The sequence below is a fragment of the Artibeus jamaicensis genome, unplaced genomic scaffold, assembly GCF_021234435.1.
Source record: "Artibeus jamaicensis isolate MK-2021 breed Jamaican fruit bat unplaced genomic scaffold, CSHL_Jam_final scaffold_1964, whole genome shotgun sequence".
In the NCBI taxonomy this organism is placed as follows: Eukaryota; Metazoa; Chordata; class Mammalia; order Chiroptera; family Phyllostomidae; genus Artibeus; species Artibeus jamaicensis.
Genome location: NW_026522030.1, coordinates 18,872,288 through 18,891,919, shown reverse-complemented (window position 1 = coordinate 18,891,919; position 19,632 = coordinate 18,872,288). Strand labels below are relative to the sequence as shown.

General features: G+C 47.9%; 2 protein-coding genes across 2 annotated transcripts in view; one reads left to right on the top strand and one right to left on the bottom strand.

Moving 5' to 3' along the window:
* The window catches only part of TMOD1 (tropomodulin 1), a 72,140-nt gene extending 70,334 nt beyond the window's left edge, over positions 1-1,806 (top strand). The window contains exon 10 of the mRNA XM_053656382.1: positions 266-1,806. Within this exon, the coding sequence (XP_053512357.1) occupies positions 266-330 (65 nt within the window). The 3' untranslated portion in view covers positions 331-1,806. The remainder of the gene's footprint in view (positions 1-265) is intronic.
* A 795-nt stretch (positions 1,807-2,601) lies between these two features.
* Positions 2,602-19,184, bottom strand: TSTD2 (thiosulfate sulfurtransferase like domain containing 2). The gene is made up of 10 exons (XM_037140774.2): positions 19,095-19,184; positions 16,090-16,302; positions 15,243-15,553; positions 13,294-13,414; positions 11,270-11,395; positions 10,384-10,489; positions 6,338-6,456; positions 5,703-5,861; positions 5,014-5,152; positions 2,602-3,046 (listed from the first exon to the last, which is right to left on the bottom strand). The coding sequence occupies exons 2-10, from the start codon at positions 16,252-16,254 to the stop codon at positions 2,709-2,711; spliced, it is 1,584 nt and encodes a 527-aa protein (XP_036996669.2). The 5' UTR covers positions 16,255-16,302; positions 19,095-19,184; the 3' UTR covers positions 2,602-2,708.
* Between the last annotated feature and the right edge of the window lie 448 nt (positions 19,185-19,632).

Below are 19,632 nucleotides of genomic sequence, written 5' to 3'. Positions count from 1 at the left end.
GCTGGAGAGAGGGGCTTGACACCTGCGAGGCAGGTGGCTGAGAAGTAGTGTATGAATGAGTTTACAGCACCACAGACCCTCGTCAGCCAACGCCGACCAACTGGAGGGCTGTCACACGGCCCACAGGGGACCGTCCTTTAGAAACAGCTGACTTCAGATTTGCTAACCAGAGTTAGCAGACACTCCACGGAGCTTCCTCAGAGCCAGAGGCGGCTCCTGGGGCACAGGGACGGGTGGCTTATGTCTCATCTCCATTCCTTTCCAGTGAGGAAGAGGAGGCTTGCAGACTTGACCGGGCCCATCATTCCCAAGTGCCGGAGTGGAGTCTAGTGCATGGCGGTGACGACCCTGCCCTTGAACTGGACGTGCTCTCCTGACAATCTGTGCTCTGCTGCAGGAACCAGAAGGCAGAGTGCTGGCACAAAACCCTTTTGTGGTTCAGTTCTTTATGCACTAAGGTTTTAGGTTAACTAGTGGTTATAGTTGAACATTTTATAAACTATGGTTAATGTGAAGTTTTTCTTTAGTCACAGTTCAGTCTGGCTATTATTTAAAAACTAAGAAGCCCCTGAACCGGCAGGTCTTACTGAAGATGACATTATAGCAGCAGTGACTTAGCCCCACAAGCCCGGGCTCAGCGGCCTTGCTATGTGGTGTTGCCGGTGTCCTTAAAGCGCATTAGCTCACGAACGAGCAGCACACTCTTCTGCGTGGTTTAGAGAGTTATGAAATACTTTGTTACAAATCTGATCTTAGTTACTATAGCAAACAGAACAGGTTCTTTATTAACCCTCCTTTAAAGTTTAAGAACCTCGAGATTAAAGTTGCCAAATTGCTTCTGGGATCAAGAACACAATTTTTCCCCTGAAGACAGACAGACCAAAGCCACAGAGCTCTGCCAGGAATCGAAGAACACGAGATTCCTTTTGCTGGTGACAAGGAAATGACAGAAAAGCCAGCGGTGAAATTCCAAGTTCCAAAACCCTCCTTTCTTTACCAGGCAACAAGCAGCGCCTTGAGTGTTATCTATGACATCTGGGGTTTATTTACAACTTAATACCGAGTCAGAATTTTTTTCTTTATCGAATGCCAACCTTACGCTGGATGGGAGAACCTATGGCCAAGGCCTTGCAAACGCCTTCCTACACTGCATGTGGGCTAACGGCCTACGTGAGGTCACATGTCAGACGGGTACGTTTCTGGTCCACCTCGGCTGTGCTGAGACTTCCACCAGCTGTGGCAGCATCTACCAGGCAAGTCACCGCTAATCTCATGCCTGTGAAAATTAAGCCTCTGAAGGCCAGTAGTGCAGACCCAGACATTACAGAATTAGGAGCCCTGGCCAAACCACCCCAAGATTATTTTGAACGTGTAATTTTGGTGTTTCTGCCACATCCCCTTTTACATCACATGTACTTCTTGGGACCCAGTGACAATGTGAAGCCACGATGCCCTCGTGCCTTTTACCACACACACCGCGGTGCCAGTTGGGCGGCGCTCCTGATGCCCGGGGGGTGAGACTGGACACACCCTCAGAGAGGAGGCCAGAGAGTGGGCGGCACAGACTAGCTGCAGAGCACCGAGCAGACAGGCTTCCGATGACAAAGGGGTCTGGCACACTGAGCCGCAACGACGTGGGCAGTGCAGGGGAACCCGAGGCAGTGTCGCCGAGGCCGCACGTGGGCCCAGGAGTGGCACCGTGCTGCAGGGCCAGCCACCCCACCGGCTTCTCCTTGAAACACACCTGCAGCCGCACTCTGCATCACTGGAAACCGCAGCGTAACATTAAATCCGTGGGTCTATGCATATGGCTGCGTATGTGTCTCGGGACCTGTGTGACGGGGTGGGGGGGGGGACACACTGGACAAGGCAGGAAACCACAGCAGTGCTTGCGGACCTTGCTCAGAATGTGTCCTATGTCCTGTGGCACTCGAGACACCGCCCAAATGTCAGTGTCATCAGGGTCATCTGAATCTCCAGAAAAATACTTAAGAGCCAAGTGTGGTAGGCGTAGGGGAAGCAGAGATTATTGGGGAGCATCTGTTCGAAACCACGTCAACAGAAACCGAGGGGGGGCCACATCTTTGAGACCATCAGACGAGCTACTGATCTAGACCAAGAGCTGGGCTTTTTTTTCTGTGAAGGACCCGATAGTAAATATCATTACAGGTTTTACAGGCCATAATCTTTCTGTTGAAAATACTTAATTCGGCCATAAATCACATATAAACAAGTGGGTGTGACCCATGAAGCTTTATTCACAAAAGCAGGAGACGGGCCAGGTGCTGGAGTCCGCAGACCCTGGGCTAGTGCTCTCAGCTGAGAGGCGAGTGAGGGGCGGGGTGGATGGCAGGGGCCTCCAGGGACTGGTTCCCAGGAGTCCACTTCCAGGGCCACAGCTTTCACACTTTCGCCATCAGAACAAACAGGTTTGGTGGCAAGAAAAACAACCACCAAGAGCCTGCTGCTCGGCACAGAAAGGGCGAGAGCGGTCACCAGGCCCAGGCTCTGTCCCCCAGCGGCTCTGGGACCCCCGTGGCTCACCTGCTTCTACGCTGTCCAGTTTTCTGAGTCAGACTGTCTCAGGCTGGTGGACCCCCCCCCGCCTGGTTAGGTATAGGTGGCCATGGTGGCACTGGCCAGCACCGAGTCCCCCAGTTCTCTGTTGCTGCCCCCTTGACACTCTCCAGTACAGGGTCACCTCAAACCTAGCCCTGCGGAGGCTTGGGGAAACGCTGATGGTGCCGCCCATGCGCGTGTGGCCCGTCCTCGCCGACACAGGGTCTCGCCCCTGGGCTCTCGGGGAGCTGCGCCTGCCGTGGAAGGTCGCTGGGTATGCGCGGCCGCCGGGCGGTGCACTCGCATTCCTCTTTGAAGCTGCTCTGGGCAGGGCCTGCAGCAGGCCGGCTCCCCTTGTCCTGACAGGTGACACAGCAGGCAGTGAACCCTTGTCCTTGGCAGGTGGGACAGGTCAAGACGAGCTGGCGGCACTGGGGAGTGGAGCAGAGCTTGTAGTGGTCCCAGGGTGCTCCACAGTATGAACACTCTGAGAAGGAAGAGCAGTCTTTGTTATGAACACGCACATGCACACGCACACACGGGTAGAGGTGCCTGTGCAGCCCCTAACTACAACTCTCAGCCCATCAGAATCGAACGTGTCCCGTCGCACTTGGGCAATTTGCTAAATAGTAAGCCCCTATCTTCTCACGAAAAATGCTCCCCTTCCCCCCCTTTTTTGAGGGGGAGGTTGCCTCAGGGAATGGTCTTCCTGATTCCAACATGCACTGATCCATTTTTCTTTCCCCTTTTAGAAAACGGGTATAATGCCTCTCTCTCTCTCTCTCTCTCTCTCTCTCACACACACACACACATACACACACACACTCTCACTCTCTCACACACACACACACACACACTCACTCACTCACTCACTCACTCACTCTCTCTCTCTCACACACACACACACTCTCTGCCCTGAAGCTAGCCAACCACCCCCTTGTTCATTGGCCTCTTCCCTTTGGATCGCTCCCCTTTTCCCGGGAGGCAACACACCCGAATGCAGATGATCCCACATCCACATTCAACTCCTGCAGCCCACACCACCTCCCCAGGCCTGGTTCTGTTGCTGGCGGACACTGTGCACTGGGCTCCCTAAAACCTGAACTACTGACTTTCTCAGCAGGATTTTCCCTGCTGACCTGTCACCACCGATAACATCATTCTTCTTCAAGTCTCTCTACCAAGTTGATCTAAGCTACCTTTGAGCCTTCCTCTCCGCTTTATACATCTAACTCCAAAACAGATGACATAGCTTTCAATAAGTTACATAAATACAAGACGATCCAACTTAAGTGAAAGATCAAGAAGGGGAAAGGGCAAACCCAGACCCTATTTTTCATCTGAGCGGTAATGGAGTCTCGGTCTCTGAGCCCGTTCCAGACCTGCAGTAGCCACTAGGGCTCTGCCTGCGACCTTCCTACTCCTGCCAACCAGGGGCAGGAGCCGTCTTTCCAGAGGGCTGTTTTCATCCCGCGTCACTGCCTGCCCTCATCTGGAACCACGGGTTCCTGTGGTCACCCCTGCCTCTGGCCTCTCGGCCCAGGCCCAGCTCCCATCTCGGGGTGCCCTGCCCACCACTGAGAAGTGCACACCACGCGTGTGCGCAGACCCTCCAAACGAGGGGTTCTTCTGCTCTGTGCCATGGACTCGGTTGGCAGTCTAGTGAAGGCTTGAGCTCTTAGAAAACTACTTTTTAAATGCATAAAGTAAACTATATAGGCTTACAGAGAAAACCAATTATATAAAAATATAAAATACTAAATTATTTTTTAAAATCTGGAATATAGTAAGATATTAGCACCTTAAATGATAAGACCTTGTGGTAGGCCTAAGAGCTATGTCCATTTGGAAGCAACGATGAACATAAATGCGAGTTTGAGATTTTGGTAGCAACTGTAACCTGTGAAAATACTGTGATTTCTATTGACAAAGTTGCAGGTACACCTAATACCTGTCATTTGTTGCTTACATCCATTCATAATGGATGGGAGTGTTACATTTAGTGAGGGTTATGAGAATGAGGATAAAACTATCATAATTATTTTCCCACTTAACTTCACAGAATCCCCAAATTTGATCTGCTGACCCAGGGGAAGCCCCTGAGTTAGCCTTTCAGTTCAACTCCCAGCAGGAAGGCAGAGCAAGGGCGTTGTCCAGTTCTGAGGACTCGCTTAACCAGCACCCGGGGAAGCCCGGTCCCATCTCCACCTGTGCCGGGCAACCGCGGTGCCACGAACTCCTTCCTTTAGATCGCTTTAGGAAGCGATCTAAAGAGCAAAGGAGTTCTTTAAAACAGATCGCTTTAGGAAGCGATCTAAAGAGCAAAGGAGTTCTTTAAAACAGAACTCCTTCCCGTTTTATTTCCGAGTGATCGGCACCGGCCTGCCGTCCGGATGTCTGACTTGGAGAGCGAGCCTGGCCACGAGTTCAGGGCCTGGGCCTGAGCCCGCCCACCTGCCACTGTGTCGCTGTTGTAGGACAGGGCGAAACGCTCATCGAACACGAACAGCTTCCCTCTGTAAAAGCCGTTGGGAAACTCCTCCAGGTACTTGTGGATGCCGCCCTTGAGCTGGAACACTTCCTTGCACACGCCCTGTGTGTGGGAAACAACGGGGGATTGGAGGGGCCAGGCAGAGACCAGCCAGAAGCGCCACAGAGGAAGGGGGCGTGGCGAGGGACGCGAGGCGCGGCTCCTGGCTCCCGCAGCGGGACTGAGAACTGCTGACCAAGGGCCCAAGGGACCAACTGGCCAGGTCTTGCCACCGGGGGATGGGCGACGACAGCAGGCAAGGCCTGCTCTGTCCAGATCCCACGAAGCTCAGCTATTTTTGCTGCCCCCTAAATATAGGAAGACACCTGTTGGGACTTGTGATGTTACCGAATTTGCTCGTCTAGGATCAAGCAGAAGCAGTAGGCAGAGGGAGATGTTAACTAATTTTTCCCGTTTGTACCTGACGAGTCTGTAAGGCTATTAAGCGTTTCTCACACTTTAGGACTTCAGAACATCAGATTTTGTACTCATAAACTCTCAGCTGACAGCGGACAAGGGGAAAATAAACCCCCAGAGGAGGGAGCGAGAATGAAGGGGGGCGCTCCGCCGATGCTGTGGTGGCACCTTCTTCACCGCCAGGCCGGTGACTCACCTTGGCTTTGAGGTAGGCTGAACCCCGCTCACACCGGATGCCCCCAGTGCAGTACATCAGCACCCTCTTCTCTCTGAAGAGCTCTAGATTTTTGTCAACGTAGCTAGGGAAGTAACTGAATTTCCTGATGTCTGGGGCTAAGCAGCCCTGGAAGTGTCCCTAGAATGTCGAGCGGGAGGAACGTGGTCAGAAAAGTGTACCTGGCGTGCCTTTTCTGTGTCAGAGACCCCTTCCCCACCCCCCACTTTGGCGAGGAAACGCCCACTGGCTGCTGCTCTCATCCCACACTCTGACTTTGCAACATCAAGAGCTGCAACTCAGAGACAAGGCTGGTGGGTGGTGGGTCCCCTTCCCAGGTCTCTGGGGGACCGGAGGGGCTGCCCGAGGCAAACTTTACAAGACCCTGACACACGTCAAGGGGAGGCACAAGGGGCCAGAACACACAACACGTGCCAGAATGTCTTTAATTCCTGTTTTCTTGGACTTTCTCATCAGACCCTGAGTTCACAGCTTGGGCTTCCTCGGAAGCCGAGAGCAGTGGGGAGAGAGCCACGTGACCTGACCACAGGCGGGCACAGAGTGTCCGCGTCAGGAACGTGCCGTGCCGTGTGGAGTCCCCTTGGGTTCTTACTTACGATTTTGCTTTCATAGAAGTTTCTGCAGTCCAGCAGGATAGTATCACTTTGTTCTTGATTTGCCTGAGACAAAAACTTCTCTACTTCTTTATGAAATTCACCTGGAGATAAATGGATTCCTACAACCAAACCAAAAAATTAGTTGAAACAAAAGAAGAAGAAACAAAGCCCAAGCACAAATGGCCCAGGCCAGTGACTTACATGCTGTTTTGTCTCTTTCCACCCAAAGGTTTTTTCTTCATAACAATTACGTCTCAAATAGCACTGATATTCATGATGAAATAATTTAGTAATTCCAGGTGTCCTAACTATCCTTGCTCCTAAGATAAGCACTATGGAGACCTGGCAGTTTATTTATTTTTAAAGATTTTATTTATTTATTTTTAGAGAGAGGGGAGGGGAGGGAGAAAGGAGAAAAACATCAATGTGCAAGAAATACATTGATGGGTCACCTCTCGCATACCCACAACTGCGGACCTGGCCTGCAACCCAGGCATGTGCCCGGACCAGGAATTGAACTGGCGATCTTTTGTTTTGCAGGTTGGTGCTCAATCCGCTGAGCCACACCAGCCAGGGTGGGACCTGGCAGTTTAGTGAGAATCAGTCAAAGAAGTTTACACCCTCATGCTGGGCACCACCCACTGATACAAGCCAGGCAGCTGGGGTCTGATGGGCCACACAGCCTGCTGGTCCATCTTCTGGCCAGTCCCATCATCACTCCACGTGGAGGAGGCGGGGCACTTACATGTAATGACACATTCTTCCCACACGCTTTATTTTTAAAAACACTTTCTAACTTCTTCCCACAACATTATGCTCACACCTGTGCCCAAGAGAAAGCTCGAGGGGTGCGAGGGTTGACTGAGGACGAAGGGTGGGCGAGAGAAAGGGATGAAAGGCTAGAAGGAGGAGACAGAGAAATGGAATATAAGGAAACTAAAGAGAGAGACCCTGTCTGAAGGGGGGCCGGGGGGGTCCCTTTGCCCTCCCAACTCTCCAAGGTAGAAACATGCCTGTGTCTTTTGGGACTCAGACACCTCAGTCGACGGGAAGGAACTTCTGGTGAATCCGGCAGTGTGGGGCAGCCACAGCTCGTGGGCAGGGGCTCTGGTGACTCTGGCCACCACTCATGATAAGCCTTGACAGCAACACAGGAGCCTCATTCCACTCAGGAACGAGTTCCAACAACCACCTGGAACTGCTGGGTTCCCAGGTGGGGCAAGAGGCCCCAAAGCATGGCCAAAGAACCCGATTCCAACCCACCCAACCTAAGACTGTGGGGAAAATGTAACAAGGCCAGACTTTATGTTACTGTCATGTAATTACATGGTCACCGAAACAGTGGGGTGAAAAGGGAGGTCCAAAACTGTGATGAGAAGCATGGACTGCGAGAGATTTTTACTTATGAGGGATGACCCTAAAAAACCTGGAATTTCCTTCTGGAAGGCAGGCCCCTTGCAGTACAGGCTTCCCTTGCTAGGGGGGTGTTCTAGGAACCCATCTGTATCAGTGCACCAGATGGTGCTGTTGTGAGAGGCTGCGTTCAGCTTCAGTAAATTTTCCTGAAGACCCTTTCAGGGCCCTTGCCCATTTCATGACGGGTGGTTTATGAGCGTACCTGCCCCCCACGTGCTGAATGTTCAGCAGTTTTTGACCCAAAACAGTATGACCCCTGTGCCCTATCCTTCCTATTCACTCGATCTTGTCCCGAGCGACTTTTTTAAAAATTTCCCTGGATGAAAAAAGTCCTCAAAGGGAAGCATTTTGCAGAAATGTGGAAGAGGTGAAACAAAAAATGGCAGCAACACTAAAAGGCACCAAAATCAGCAAGTTCAAAAACTGTTTTGAGCAGCAGAAAAAACATCTCAATAGATGTGTTGCATCAAATGGAGAGTACTCTGAAGGTGACTGTAGTTTAAACATGTAAGAATGTACAATGTTATAAATAAATTCCAGGGGCTTTTCTGGGGTCCCCCCTTGTACAAGGAGCCACAGGGAACCAAATCCATTCCCTCGCTGCTCTCCTGGCCCTGGGAAGGCCTGACTGGAGAGTGACTCACAGGGACACACTGAAAAGAAACACCTGCACCCCGGGCTCAGATCGAAGCAGCACGGCACTGGCTGGAGCCCACTCTCCCTAACTCCCTGAGCCGCGTCCTGCACGCAGAACCAAGGAAGGCTGTCTGTGGTCACCTGCCCCTGCCCAGGCCGGGACCCTGCACAGACATGGCCCTATCTGGCCCTTCTCTCCTCCTCATGAGTCCCTTCCTAGATGCTTGTATCTTCCTCCCATTTCCCTCTGGCTTAACTCTTAGCCTTCTTTTAAATATTTACATGTTAAAAAACAAATATAGACCTTTGTGCTTCCTGATGAAAGGAGATAATACTATCTATTAAGTAGTCCTGGGAAAAAAGGAAATGAAAAAGAAAATCAAACCCAAATCTGATTAAGTCTATAGACCGCAGCCATCTAATACGGTAGCCAGTAGCCACGTGTGACTGACGGGCTCTTGAAATGCGGCCACAGATGTAGGACTTCAAAAACTTCACATGCACAAACACGGGGAAATACCCCAGCAATTTTTCACATTGGATACACGCTGAAATAATATTTTGGTTATAGTGCATTAAATAAAACATTTAAAAAATTAATTTCACTTACTTCCTTTTACTTTTTAAACTGTGGCTACTACTAGAAAACATAACATTTCACACGTGGCTCACGTTATATTTCCATTAGGCAGCAGTACCAAACACGGGAAGTATAGAGGACGAGAGAATAGCCCATGGGCATGCAGCCAGTGTTAACTGGACTGTGGACAACTCCACAGGCAAAACGACCCAGTTCCTTCCAAAGATAAACAAGGGGACACAGATGGAGGCAGATCTTCAGGTTAAGAGAGACTCAGCCAGTGATCAACGGCACTGAGTGGACTTGACCTGAATCCCAATAGAAACAAAATTTTTAAATTATGAAATAAGTGGGAACATTTCATAAACAATGTATTATTTGATGATAGTAAATATTATCAAAACATTTGATAATAGTGAAGAATAAAATGTTAAAAATGTTTCAGATCTGATAATGGTTTTATAGTTTTTTCAAAATCTTTCAGTAGCTATCTTTAGAGATGGCTACTAAAATAGTTATGAATGAAAAGACATGATGTCAGAATTCCCTTCCAAACAATCCCAAGTGGGGGAAGGGTGTATATATAGATGAAAGTGGCCATGAACTTGTAATTGCTGAAGGTGTGTGACAGGTACATGAGGGTTCACTGTACTAGTTTCTGTTTTTTTAATGCTTGCAAATTTTCATAGTAGAAGGTATAACAAAAACAAAACCCAACCGAACTTCTTCCAACCATAAACAGTAACCAGGAAAACGAGGGGAGAGAACACTCTGGAGCACTTGCAAACAAACTGCTTTGGTGTCAGAGACTTGCTTCCTGTAACAATACACCTGTGTGTCTTACTCAGTCAATAAACTATCCATAAATAATTATACTGGTCCCAAATTGCCATCTTTGAAAAGAGAAAACAACTTCTTGCCAAACGGTCATCAAGGAGAGTAACTAAGCCCTGGCCAGTGTGGCTCAGTTGGTTGGAGTGTTGGCCAGTAAACCGAAAGGTCATGGGTTTGATCCCCAGTGAGGACACATACCTCGGCTGTGGGTTCAGTCCACAGTCTGGGCGCATATGTGAGGCAACTGATGTTTCTTGCAGCAGTATTTCTCCCCTTCTCTCCCTCCCCTTCTCTAAAATCAAGCATATCCTCGAGTAAGGATTAAACCTACTACTACTAATAATAATGATAATAATAAATAAAAAGAGTAACAGGTTATTTTGAGGGGCAAGTCTTCAGTTCCCACAGCACCAAACAGAAGTCCAGTTGCAGCACGAATAATCCTAGTGTCTGGCGCCCACAGCTACTTTAATGAGAGGGTTCATCACAGCTCTAGTTGACCTGCACCCACTTCCACATTTGTCTCTATACTGTCCGACCCTTTTGAAGAGCGAAGTGCTTCTTCTAAGAGCAAGCATACCAGGCTTCTTGTAGGAGATCTTACTGGGACTGATCCCCAAGGGCACAATTTCTTCGAATACACCGACACGCAGTTCCGGAAAACAGCACGCTCCTCCTTTGCTGGTCTAGCCAGTGAGAAATGAAGCAGAACACAGCCTTTCTCTCCACGTCCAGGTGTAAAACATTTAATAATGCTGAGTTATCTGGAACATTCTAGGCCGTAATTCCCTCTTCCCATTAAAACAGGTTTCCTGACTTGAGACTCCTTAATACTCCAGCTATCGCATCGTTATAAAACAGACTTAAATCTTACATTTGGTACTCATTTACTGCATGCCTACTATGTGCAGGAATGCTGCACTGGAAAGCTGTTTCTACAGCAGTAGGCATTTAAAACTGAAGCTCCCCCAGGCAACTCCGACATGCAAGCCCACATCCCAGCTCCTGCTCTGAAGCAATGACCTCTCTTGACCTGTCACCCTCAGCACTACAGCAGCAGAGTTATTTCCCACCACTGTTCTTACCTATCACGATAAAGCAGAAAGTCACTCACACGCAGCAGCTAGCTGTTAAGAGCAACCTTGTTCCCCTGTGGTGTGGAGTGCCACCCAGGTGAGCAAACGCCTCTCAGTGTCAGAGCTTAGACTGTGTGAACTGTAGTAAGGAGGGAGGCTGAGGTCCAGAGAGGGCACTAACTTGATCGTGGCCACATGGCCACGCAATGGAACAACGGGAACGCGCAGGCCCTGCCAATGCACCGCCTTCGAACCGTGTAAAGGGGGAGGGTATTTACCGGGCTCTGCTTCCTTCTCCACACGAGCCTCCTCTTCAGAACCCGCAACAGGAGGAGGCCCCGAGGCAGAAGCAAATGGCTCTAGAGCCATCTTCTTTTCAGTTTCTCTTACCTTAAAATCGTCCTCACACAGATAGCCCTTGAACAACGGGCAGGAAAGCATGGCTTCCACGTAGAGCCTGGTGGCCAGTCTGCTCCCGCCAACTGTCCCGTTGACTCCTTCTGCAGCGATTCGCACCTGCACACGAGAGGGTGCGAGAGAGGGAACGCTGTTCGCTCCTCGCTTAGTTCAGTCTTCCCAGGGACAGACTCAGTGTGTGAATGAGATGAAGAGGCAATGAAGAGACACTGCTGTGGACACCTTATTAATTAGGCTCTATTCTAAAACTGAGATGGCTATAGGTATTAGTAATACGAATAACATATTTTTGCTACCTGTTATTTTAATAAACTTATGCAAAAGGTACCGATATTAAAAATGAATGTGCACTTCTGCAGTGGCCGGTGTGGCTCAGTTGGTTGGAGCACTGTCCTGTGAACAGAAGGATCACGAGTTCCACTCCTGGTCAGGGCACATGCCTAGGCTGTGGGTTTGGTTCCCAGTTGGGGCGCATATGAGAGGCAACCGATGGATGTTTCTCCCTCGCTTCGATGTTCCTCTCCCTCTCTCTGTCCCTTCCTTCTCCTCTCTCTACAATCGGTAAGCATGTCCACAGGTGAGGATTAAAAAAAGAGGAAAAAAAGAATGTCCACTTCTGCATAAGTCTTAATAATATTGATGTGTCAATGTTTCAAGTTTGTTTTTACTATGAGTAACAGTAACTATCTGCTCTTCCACTAGGACCTGAAACTTCCCTCTAAACCATGTGCAGAGAGAATTCTTTTTGGTTGGGTGTTTCAACTTACATATTTTTAAGGGGTTACATAGAAAAACAGAGCTGAACCAGTGTGAGGGGCAGGAAATCTACCCTAAACCTGTTTCTGACTGTGACGGACATGATGGAGAAGTACACACTTCCGTGTTACTGGCTTTTGGGTAGGTTAGTGGTTTCTTTCCTTTGTTATTTTATCTCAGAACCCAAATAAAAACAAGCACATCCACTCCCTGTATAGCTGGGGCAGAGTAATCTCTAAACTCACACACTAGACCTTCAATTTCTGGGATTCTTCAACAGAAATTTCAAAGCAGCTCCTTGGTGATGGGGACCTTGAACCTCAGAGATGAGGAGCAATAGTTGGCATCTCCTGAGCACCTGCTGTGAGACAGGAGCTTTGCATTATGATCCTGAAAGGCAGCTCCATTTAATGGCAGAGGAATGAGCTCAGGGAAACTAAATATTGTGCCCAAGGACACACGTTGGTATGTGTAGATATGGGATTCAGAACCGGATCTTACTGGCTCTAAATCTTATAATTTTTCCTTTCCAAAGCCTCCAATGCATTCCCTTAAGTATTTTTAGGCAATAAAGAATATATAGCAATAGGGACAAGACACTTTCCTCCAGAATTCCAGAACTTTCAAGTTCTTTCCTTTCTCTAACTAAATACCAATATTCTGACAAGTCTCCCACAAGAAAACGATCTCAGTAAACTGGACAGGTATTGAAACCTAAGAATTTAGACCTAAGTTCAAGGCAGGTGCTGCCACCTTGTGGTATGAGACCCTCACTGCTCGCTCACCTTGGGCTGGGCCAAAAATAAAAATCTGCCCCTAAACCAAGGAAAGAAATTGGTTTCATATTTTGTACATGCAGGTTAAGTGTGAGAATATCTGTCTTTTAAGATGATCTCTAAATACAGATGGTGATAAATGTATTCATTCCACAAGTGTTTACTAAGTATTTTACTGTGCACCAGGAACTGTGCTAGGAATTAGAGTTGAGTCATTTTTTGTGCAAAGCCTAAAATATTTACTATTTGGCTCTTTAAATTTACTGACCCCTGGTCTGTGCCATTAAATATTTTCATTAAACACCATGTTAATAGCTATTTAGTATTCTGTTTTAATGCCTAGCACGAGTTTGCTAATTTCTAAGAACCCAACAGTGAACCGTTTTGTAAGGAGTGCAGCCTCTGCAGTCCGAGGGGAAGGCGAGAGCAGCCCAGCGACGGGCAGGGTGTGGGAAAAGGTGTCACCTTGCCCGTGAGGTGCAGGCGCCGACACAGAGCTGTCTGCCAGGTGCAGATCCAGTGGGGGTCCTCCAGGTCACAGTAGCAGTAGTAGAGCAGCACCTCTCCGTCATCACTGCCCGGGCCACTGTACAAAGAAAACCGCAGGGAGAGAGCACGTCAGTCGCTGGCGTACCATCCACAATTCATAAAGCACGCCCGGGCAGCGCCAGAGGGAAGGCCTAGATGGAGCAATTCACGCCTTCACACCTACCACTGCTCTTCCGAAATGAGAAGCAACCCGTCTGCATCCGCTCTAAAGAAGGCAGTATCTGCACATGAGAGCTGAGTAAACTGAGGCCAGTTCCTTGCAAGTGAGACGGCTACAAGTCACAGCAGGACTCGAACACCAGATTTCTGGCACTAGAACGCATACCCTTGCTACTGCACTGTGCCGTGGTGTCTGCACAGGTCTCTCAGCATCTCTGGCCCTGATCTCCTCATCTGTAAAACCGAAGAACTGAAACAAGCTACATTTCCCAAAAGTGCACTCTGAAGCTGTTCTCTGAAATCACGTTTGAGAAATCCTGCAGACAGTGTTTCCCTCTTTGAGTCACAGTAAAAGCCCCTTATCTACTGAGGGCTCTAAGGGGGCTGCAGTAAAGAACCCTTTAGTGCTTCCCAAACTTAGTCGTCTTACACACCTCTTTTTTTTAAAGATTTTATTTATTCAGTTTTAGAGAAAGGAGAAGAGGAAGAGCAAGTGAGGGTGAGAAAAGTCAGTGTGTGGTTGCCTCTTGAGTGCCCCATACTTGGGACCTGGCCTGCAACCCAGGCATGTGCCTGACTGGGAATCGAACCGGCAACCCATTGGTTTGCAGCCAGAGCTCAATCCACTGAGCTATACCAAGCAGGGCTTAAGTACTTCTTTTCAATACCTGATAGTATCCTCCACAATAATGCTGCACAGATGTATTTTAGATGATAGTTAAGGTCCCATCTGGCTCTGGGATCATGTTTCAGGGCCTAGCTTCCTCCAAAGCCTTCTTCTCTGTTTTAGAGCGTATCTATTTTCCTTTCTCTAAACTCCTGTAACAAATTATCTGAAGCATACAATTTAACTGATAATTACATGCCCTGTCTAAAGTCATCTGCTAATTGCTTCATGCCATTTCCTTTGTCTCTTTAACTAGAAAGCAACTCCTTGAAGTGCGAGGCCACATTTACATAGTAGCCTACGGCTCACAAGTGCTGCTACCGCCATTTTTACGTGATCCAGCGAGGCAGGCAGGGCAGACACCATCGCGCCAATTTCAGAAGTGAGGAAATGAAGGTACAAAAAATTTTGGTGACTAGCTCAAGTCAGACTCCAACTCCAATTTTCTTTCTCCTTTTCTTGCTGATAAACAAGGTAAATTTGACACTACATACTAGTGATTAAAGTATAGCAAATGTGGACATTTTCTATTTACCAAGTAGTTAGGGAATTGCCTGATATCAGAAATCTGTCCTCTAGAATTCATAGTATAATTTGGTAAAAGTTTTTCAAAGGCAGAATCTAAACCTCCAGTCCTGGGCCTCAGTTCTAAAGTTAACAGCCTTTCTAAATATATTCAGCTCAGAAACCCACATTTTTTAAGGTCTGACATTATTCAGGGTAGAAGGATCATTTCCATTTCTGGGCCTTCTGATTTCTCTCTGCAAATAATACAATTTCCTATTCTTTTCTTCTCCCTGAAGATAAGATACAGGATGGCTCTCAAGAAACCTGGCGACACTACCGGCTGTGTGGTACATGGAGCCGAACAGGCTAACCTTCTGCCGTACACAGTGCATGCGTATCGGCCTAGCGCCGGCCCAGACAGAAACTCTGTGCCTTCGGAATCTTGCCATTTTAGTGGGTGGGTAGTGATCCCTCACTGAGGCTCAAAAAACATTTTTAAAATTAAACCAAAAGCACAGAATGAAGATCTTACCTTATCAGCTCATCAGGGCTGAAACAACTGACATCAGGGAGCCAAGCAGACACATCGTGGTTTTGAGTTAGGTGCTCTTTTGGAGGGCTCCCTTCGTCTGCAGAAGGAAGACCCTTCAAGGCACCCAGCGTCGCCAGCTGCTCTAGGATAGAGGCGGTCCGGCGGCAAACCTCATCAGCGTGCTGTCTCGCCACGTGTCTGTGAATGCTGGTCTGGTCCGGGAACAGTTGCTGACAACATTTCCACCGCCTTTCTTTACATTTGTGAGAAGGTGCCAGAACTTCTTTGGTTTTGACAAAAAGGGCAAATGCCTGCAATTACATTTCAAATTGTCACCGTTAAATAACCGTGGGTTTAAGGCTAATGGAAGTCTCAGTGAAATTCCTTCTGTTAACTTTCCTCGGGGGTTGCCAGTTTCATGTCCCACTATACACCAGAAGAACTTCTCGGGAGAGTAACAGTTTTATTAGTAAGCTTTACGCCAGCTGCACCAGAAGTCTTAAATAGCAGCTGCCCTACAGCCATCTATTCTCCCTACAACTAGGTCTCCTGGGTTCCTGGGATTCCTCCCAAAACCCAGGGTGGGGAAAAGAACCAGCCCGTCTGTCTGGGATCTGTCCTTCAGTATTCTACCACCTGTGTCTCAGGGCCACACCTTGCCTGTGAGTCCCCTGTGCCTGGCACTGAACTAAGATCACTGGCATTGGACCTGGCCAGACCCTCCCTTGAACACAGCCTCCTGCCCACTCTCCCTGCACTCCCTGGAGGACAGCCTTGATGAGCTGCTTCTAGATCTGTCTGCATTAACTAGACACATGTGATCCTGAAACGCCAACAGCAGTTTTACCTTTTTCTTTGCAAATGAGTACTTCTTCTTTGTGTTGACATCTAGCTCAGCTTTGAGACTGCTACTGGGGTTGGGAAGATGCGTGTCTTTCAAATCCAAGTCTGAAAATCTTAAAACACAAGCCTCCAGGTCATCTCCTTGGTCTGGTGAAGTGGAAGAAGGCATCTGGTTTGGTTGCAGCAGGCGAGCGGATTCCTTTCAGTTAACTCTCTCCTGGGAAGTGAGCAAGGGAGAAACGGTAATGTCCGAGTCTTTCATGACTAGTTGAAGTAAACTTGACGCTAATTCATCATGCAAACAGCATGGGACCGGTAGCCCGAGCTATCTACTCATTCATTCAATAAATATTTATTTGGCAGGCACTATTCTAGATAGTGGGGACAGAGCGGTAATGAAATAGAAAAAAAAACCCTCAGCTTTCTTAGAGTTTACATTCCAATAGGGAGAGACAGAATATAAGCAAATAATTTGATTTTTTTTTAAGTGGGGCTGAGGCTGTGTTGCTTAGTTGGTTGGAGCATCGTCCTGTATATCATAAGGGTGCAGGTTCGATTCCTGCTCAGGGCACATACTTGAGTTGCAGATTCAATCTGCAGTCGAGGCTTGTATGAGAGGCAACTGATGTTTCTCTCTCATATGGATGCTTCTCTTTCTCTCTGTCTCTCCCTCCCTCACTCTTTCTCTAAAACCATTAAAGACATATCCTTGGGTGAAGATTTTAAAAAGTCAGATGGTAAAAGAGGCTATGAAGACAAGTAAGTAGGGTAAGGAGCAGAGTAATGGAGGGCGTCTTTAAAACACAGAAGGTGGGTAAAGTCTGAGGCAATAGCATTAAAAACTGGAATGGGGGCCAAGCCATGCAAACAATGAAGGCAAAGCAATACCAAAAAGCACTAGGCATACAGGCTGTGTGCTAGTAACTTCAGTTCTAAACAGTTTGTTCTTTTTTCTTCCCTGAATTTTTGAGCCGTGTGAATTCCCTGCCTTGGAAGAAATAACTGCCAAGAGAGTCCCATTTTATTGAGTCAAAGAAATATACAAATTGCTACTGTGGCCAAATCTTGTCAAAATGGACACATGCAATCTTTCTTTTACAAAGCAAATGTTACAAGTGACATACTGCAATCTTTCTTTTACAAAACAAATGTTACAAGTGACAAAGAGGCAACATGAAACACACAACATTGGGAAAGGCGCTGACTTTGGATCGTGGTGTACCTGAGTGCATGTACGTGACCTCTCCTCGCTCTAAATCCTTTTCAGTTCTTGCTTTAATTTAGGTATTCTTAACTATTCTATGTGGAGACTGCTACGTGCCCAGCACAGAGAATAGTGCTACGGATGCAAGATGAAGCAGTTAAGGTACCTGCTGTTTTGAGGCTTATATTCTAGAAAGAGAAGAGACGCTAAATATGGTAAGTAAATAAATTTAACAACATGAAAATATCAGCAATAAAAGCTGCTGCTTCTCAATTTCCTTTGCTGAGGATCCTCCTTACCATCTGTCCTAACCTTTAAATGTTGAATCACTTTATCTATGTGTCTAATATCTAAGTGATCTAATCTCCTCTGGTCCCAAAGACTTAAAAACTAAACTTCCTCATAATAACTGTGCAAAGGGGGATAATATAGGTGAAACTAGATTGGCCGTGAGTTGGGAATTGCTGAAGCTGGTTGATAAAGTACATTGGGGTTCATTACATAATATTCTCAACTTGTATAAATATTTGAAAACTTCCATGAAAAAAGAAAAAGGATAAGCAATCGTAAGTAAAGGGAAATTTATGTTTAGAATACTATACACTAACTGACTCCAAATTTGTATCTCCAAGTGGGGCCTCCCTCCTGAACTCCAAATTCACATACTCAACTGTCTTATCTACTTAATAGCTTCCGCTGGAAGGCTAATAGTCGGTTCAAATGCAACTGTTCGAAACCAACCTCTTGCTCCTTCACAGCCTTCCTTACCTCCGAAAATGACATTTCTGTTCTTCCTGTTACTCAGACAAAAGACGCTGGGCTTCTTCTTGACTTGTTCTTTCATACTATTACCCAGTCCCTCAGAAAATCCTATTCACTTTGCTTTTGAAACACAATCAGATCAGACCACTTCATACCTTTACCACCAACCCCTTTCAAGCCCTGATCATTTTTGGACTCAATAATTCCAATATACCAACTAACTGCCCTCCTTATGTGGGAGCCAGAGAGGTAACTATTAAAAAGTCAGACAGATCAGTCTCCAAAATCTCCTCGGTTTACTTAAAGTGCAAAGTCCTTACAAAGCCCCTCCCCCCACCTCTCTAATGTCATCTACCACTATCCCTTTGCTCACTACCTCGGATCATACTATATTTGCCCATTCCAGAATGGGTGGGTCATCAGCACCATAAAAGCAGAGATTTTTCCTCTGTTCACCTCTGCAGCCTCAGCATCTAGAACAACGCCTGGCACAAAGGAGGTGGTAAATGTTAATAAATACAGCATCTGCTGAATGAAATAAAACAGTGACTGGGTAGCCAGAGAAGGCTTCACTACGGACTGGATGTTTGACTTGAGACCTACATGACAAGCAGCCCTTCATGCAGATTTAGTAGCAGAGATCTACGGGCAAAGGAAATAGTGAACATCAATTCCCAAAGTGGAAACAAGCGTATGGAGGTAGAAAGAGTGGTGGGAGTGCAGTGATGACAGACAAGAACCCTGTACCTACATAAGGGTATGGTTTTTTGCAATGGCAAGTCGTTGGACAGTTGTAAACAAAGGAGTGACGTGGTCTAATTCTAGACTTGTTTTGAAGATGGAGCCGATAGCCCTTATATACCCACTGTTATGTAGGAAGTGAAGGAAAAGGAGGACCCAAGAACGATCCCTACCTACACTTGGTTTAAGAAATAGGATGAATGATGCTATTTACCGAAGTGGCGTGCCGGGCCTGGACCAATCTCCACCCAGCTTTCCCGAGGAGGCAAACGCCCGGAAGTAGGATTAACATCAGCACGTACCTGCCACTCCTAAGACTTTCTTAGATCTTTCTTCATTGAACAGTCCCCTCCTAGAAATTAACAGGGCTCACCACCCCGAGATCTCCTGGCCACGCCTGGAGATTACGTAGGAAGGAACACTTGAAACGTCATCTCGCTCCGGAAGTCTTCGAGGTTATTAGCGAAAGGGACGCTGGGAGGACCTGAGAGACCCGGAGCCGGGGACGAGGGAGGGTCTGAGGTTGGGACCGGGACTGAAGTTTCCTTCCTTGACCGCGGGCCTCCCGGCTTGGCTCGTGCCTCCGGCCCTCGGGTGGCCGAAGAGGCGGTGCTATCTACGTGGCCCCGGAAGTACTTAGAGCGTACGGCGGGAGAGGAAAGCAGCTGAGAGGCAGAGGAAGGCGGTGGGAGCGGTTGCTTGCGGAGCTGAATCCCGCGGCCTGGGGAGCTCGTAGACGCCGCAGAGCCCGCCAGGCAGCCTTTCGTTGCGCTTCCGGGAGCCGTCGAGAGCAAGTGCGCCTGCGCACCGGCCACTCCGCGCACCTCGCCGCTGTCCTCG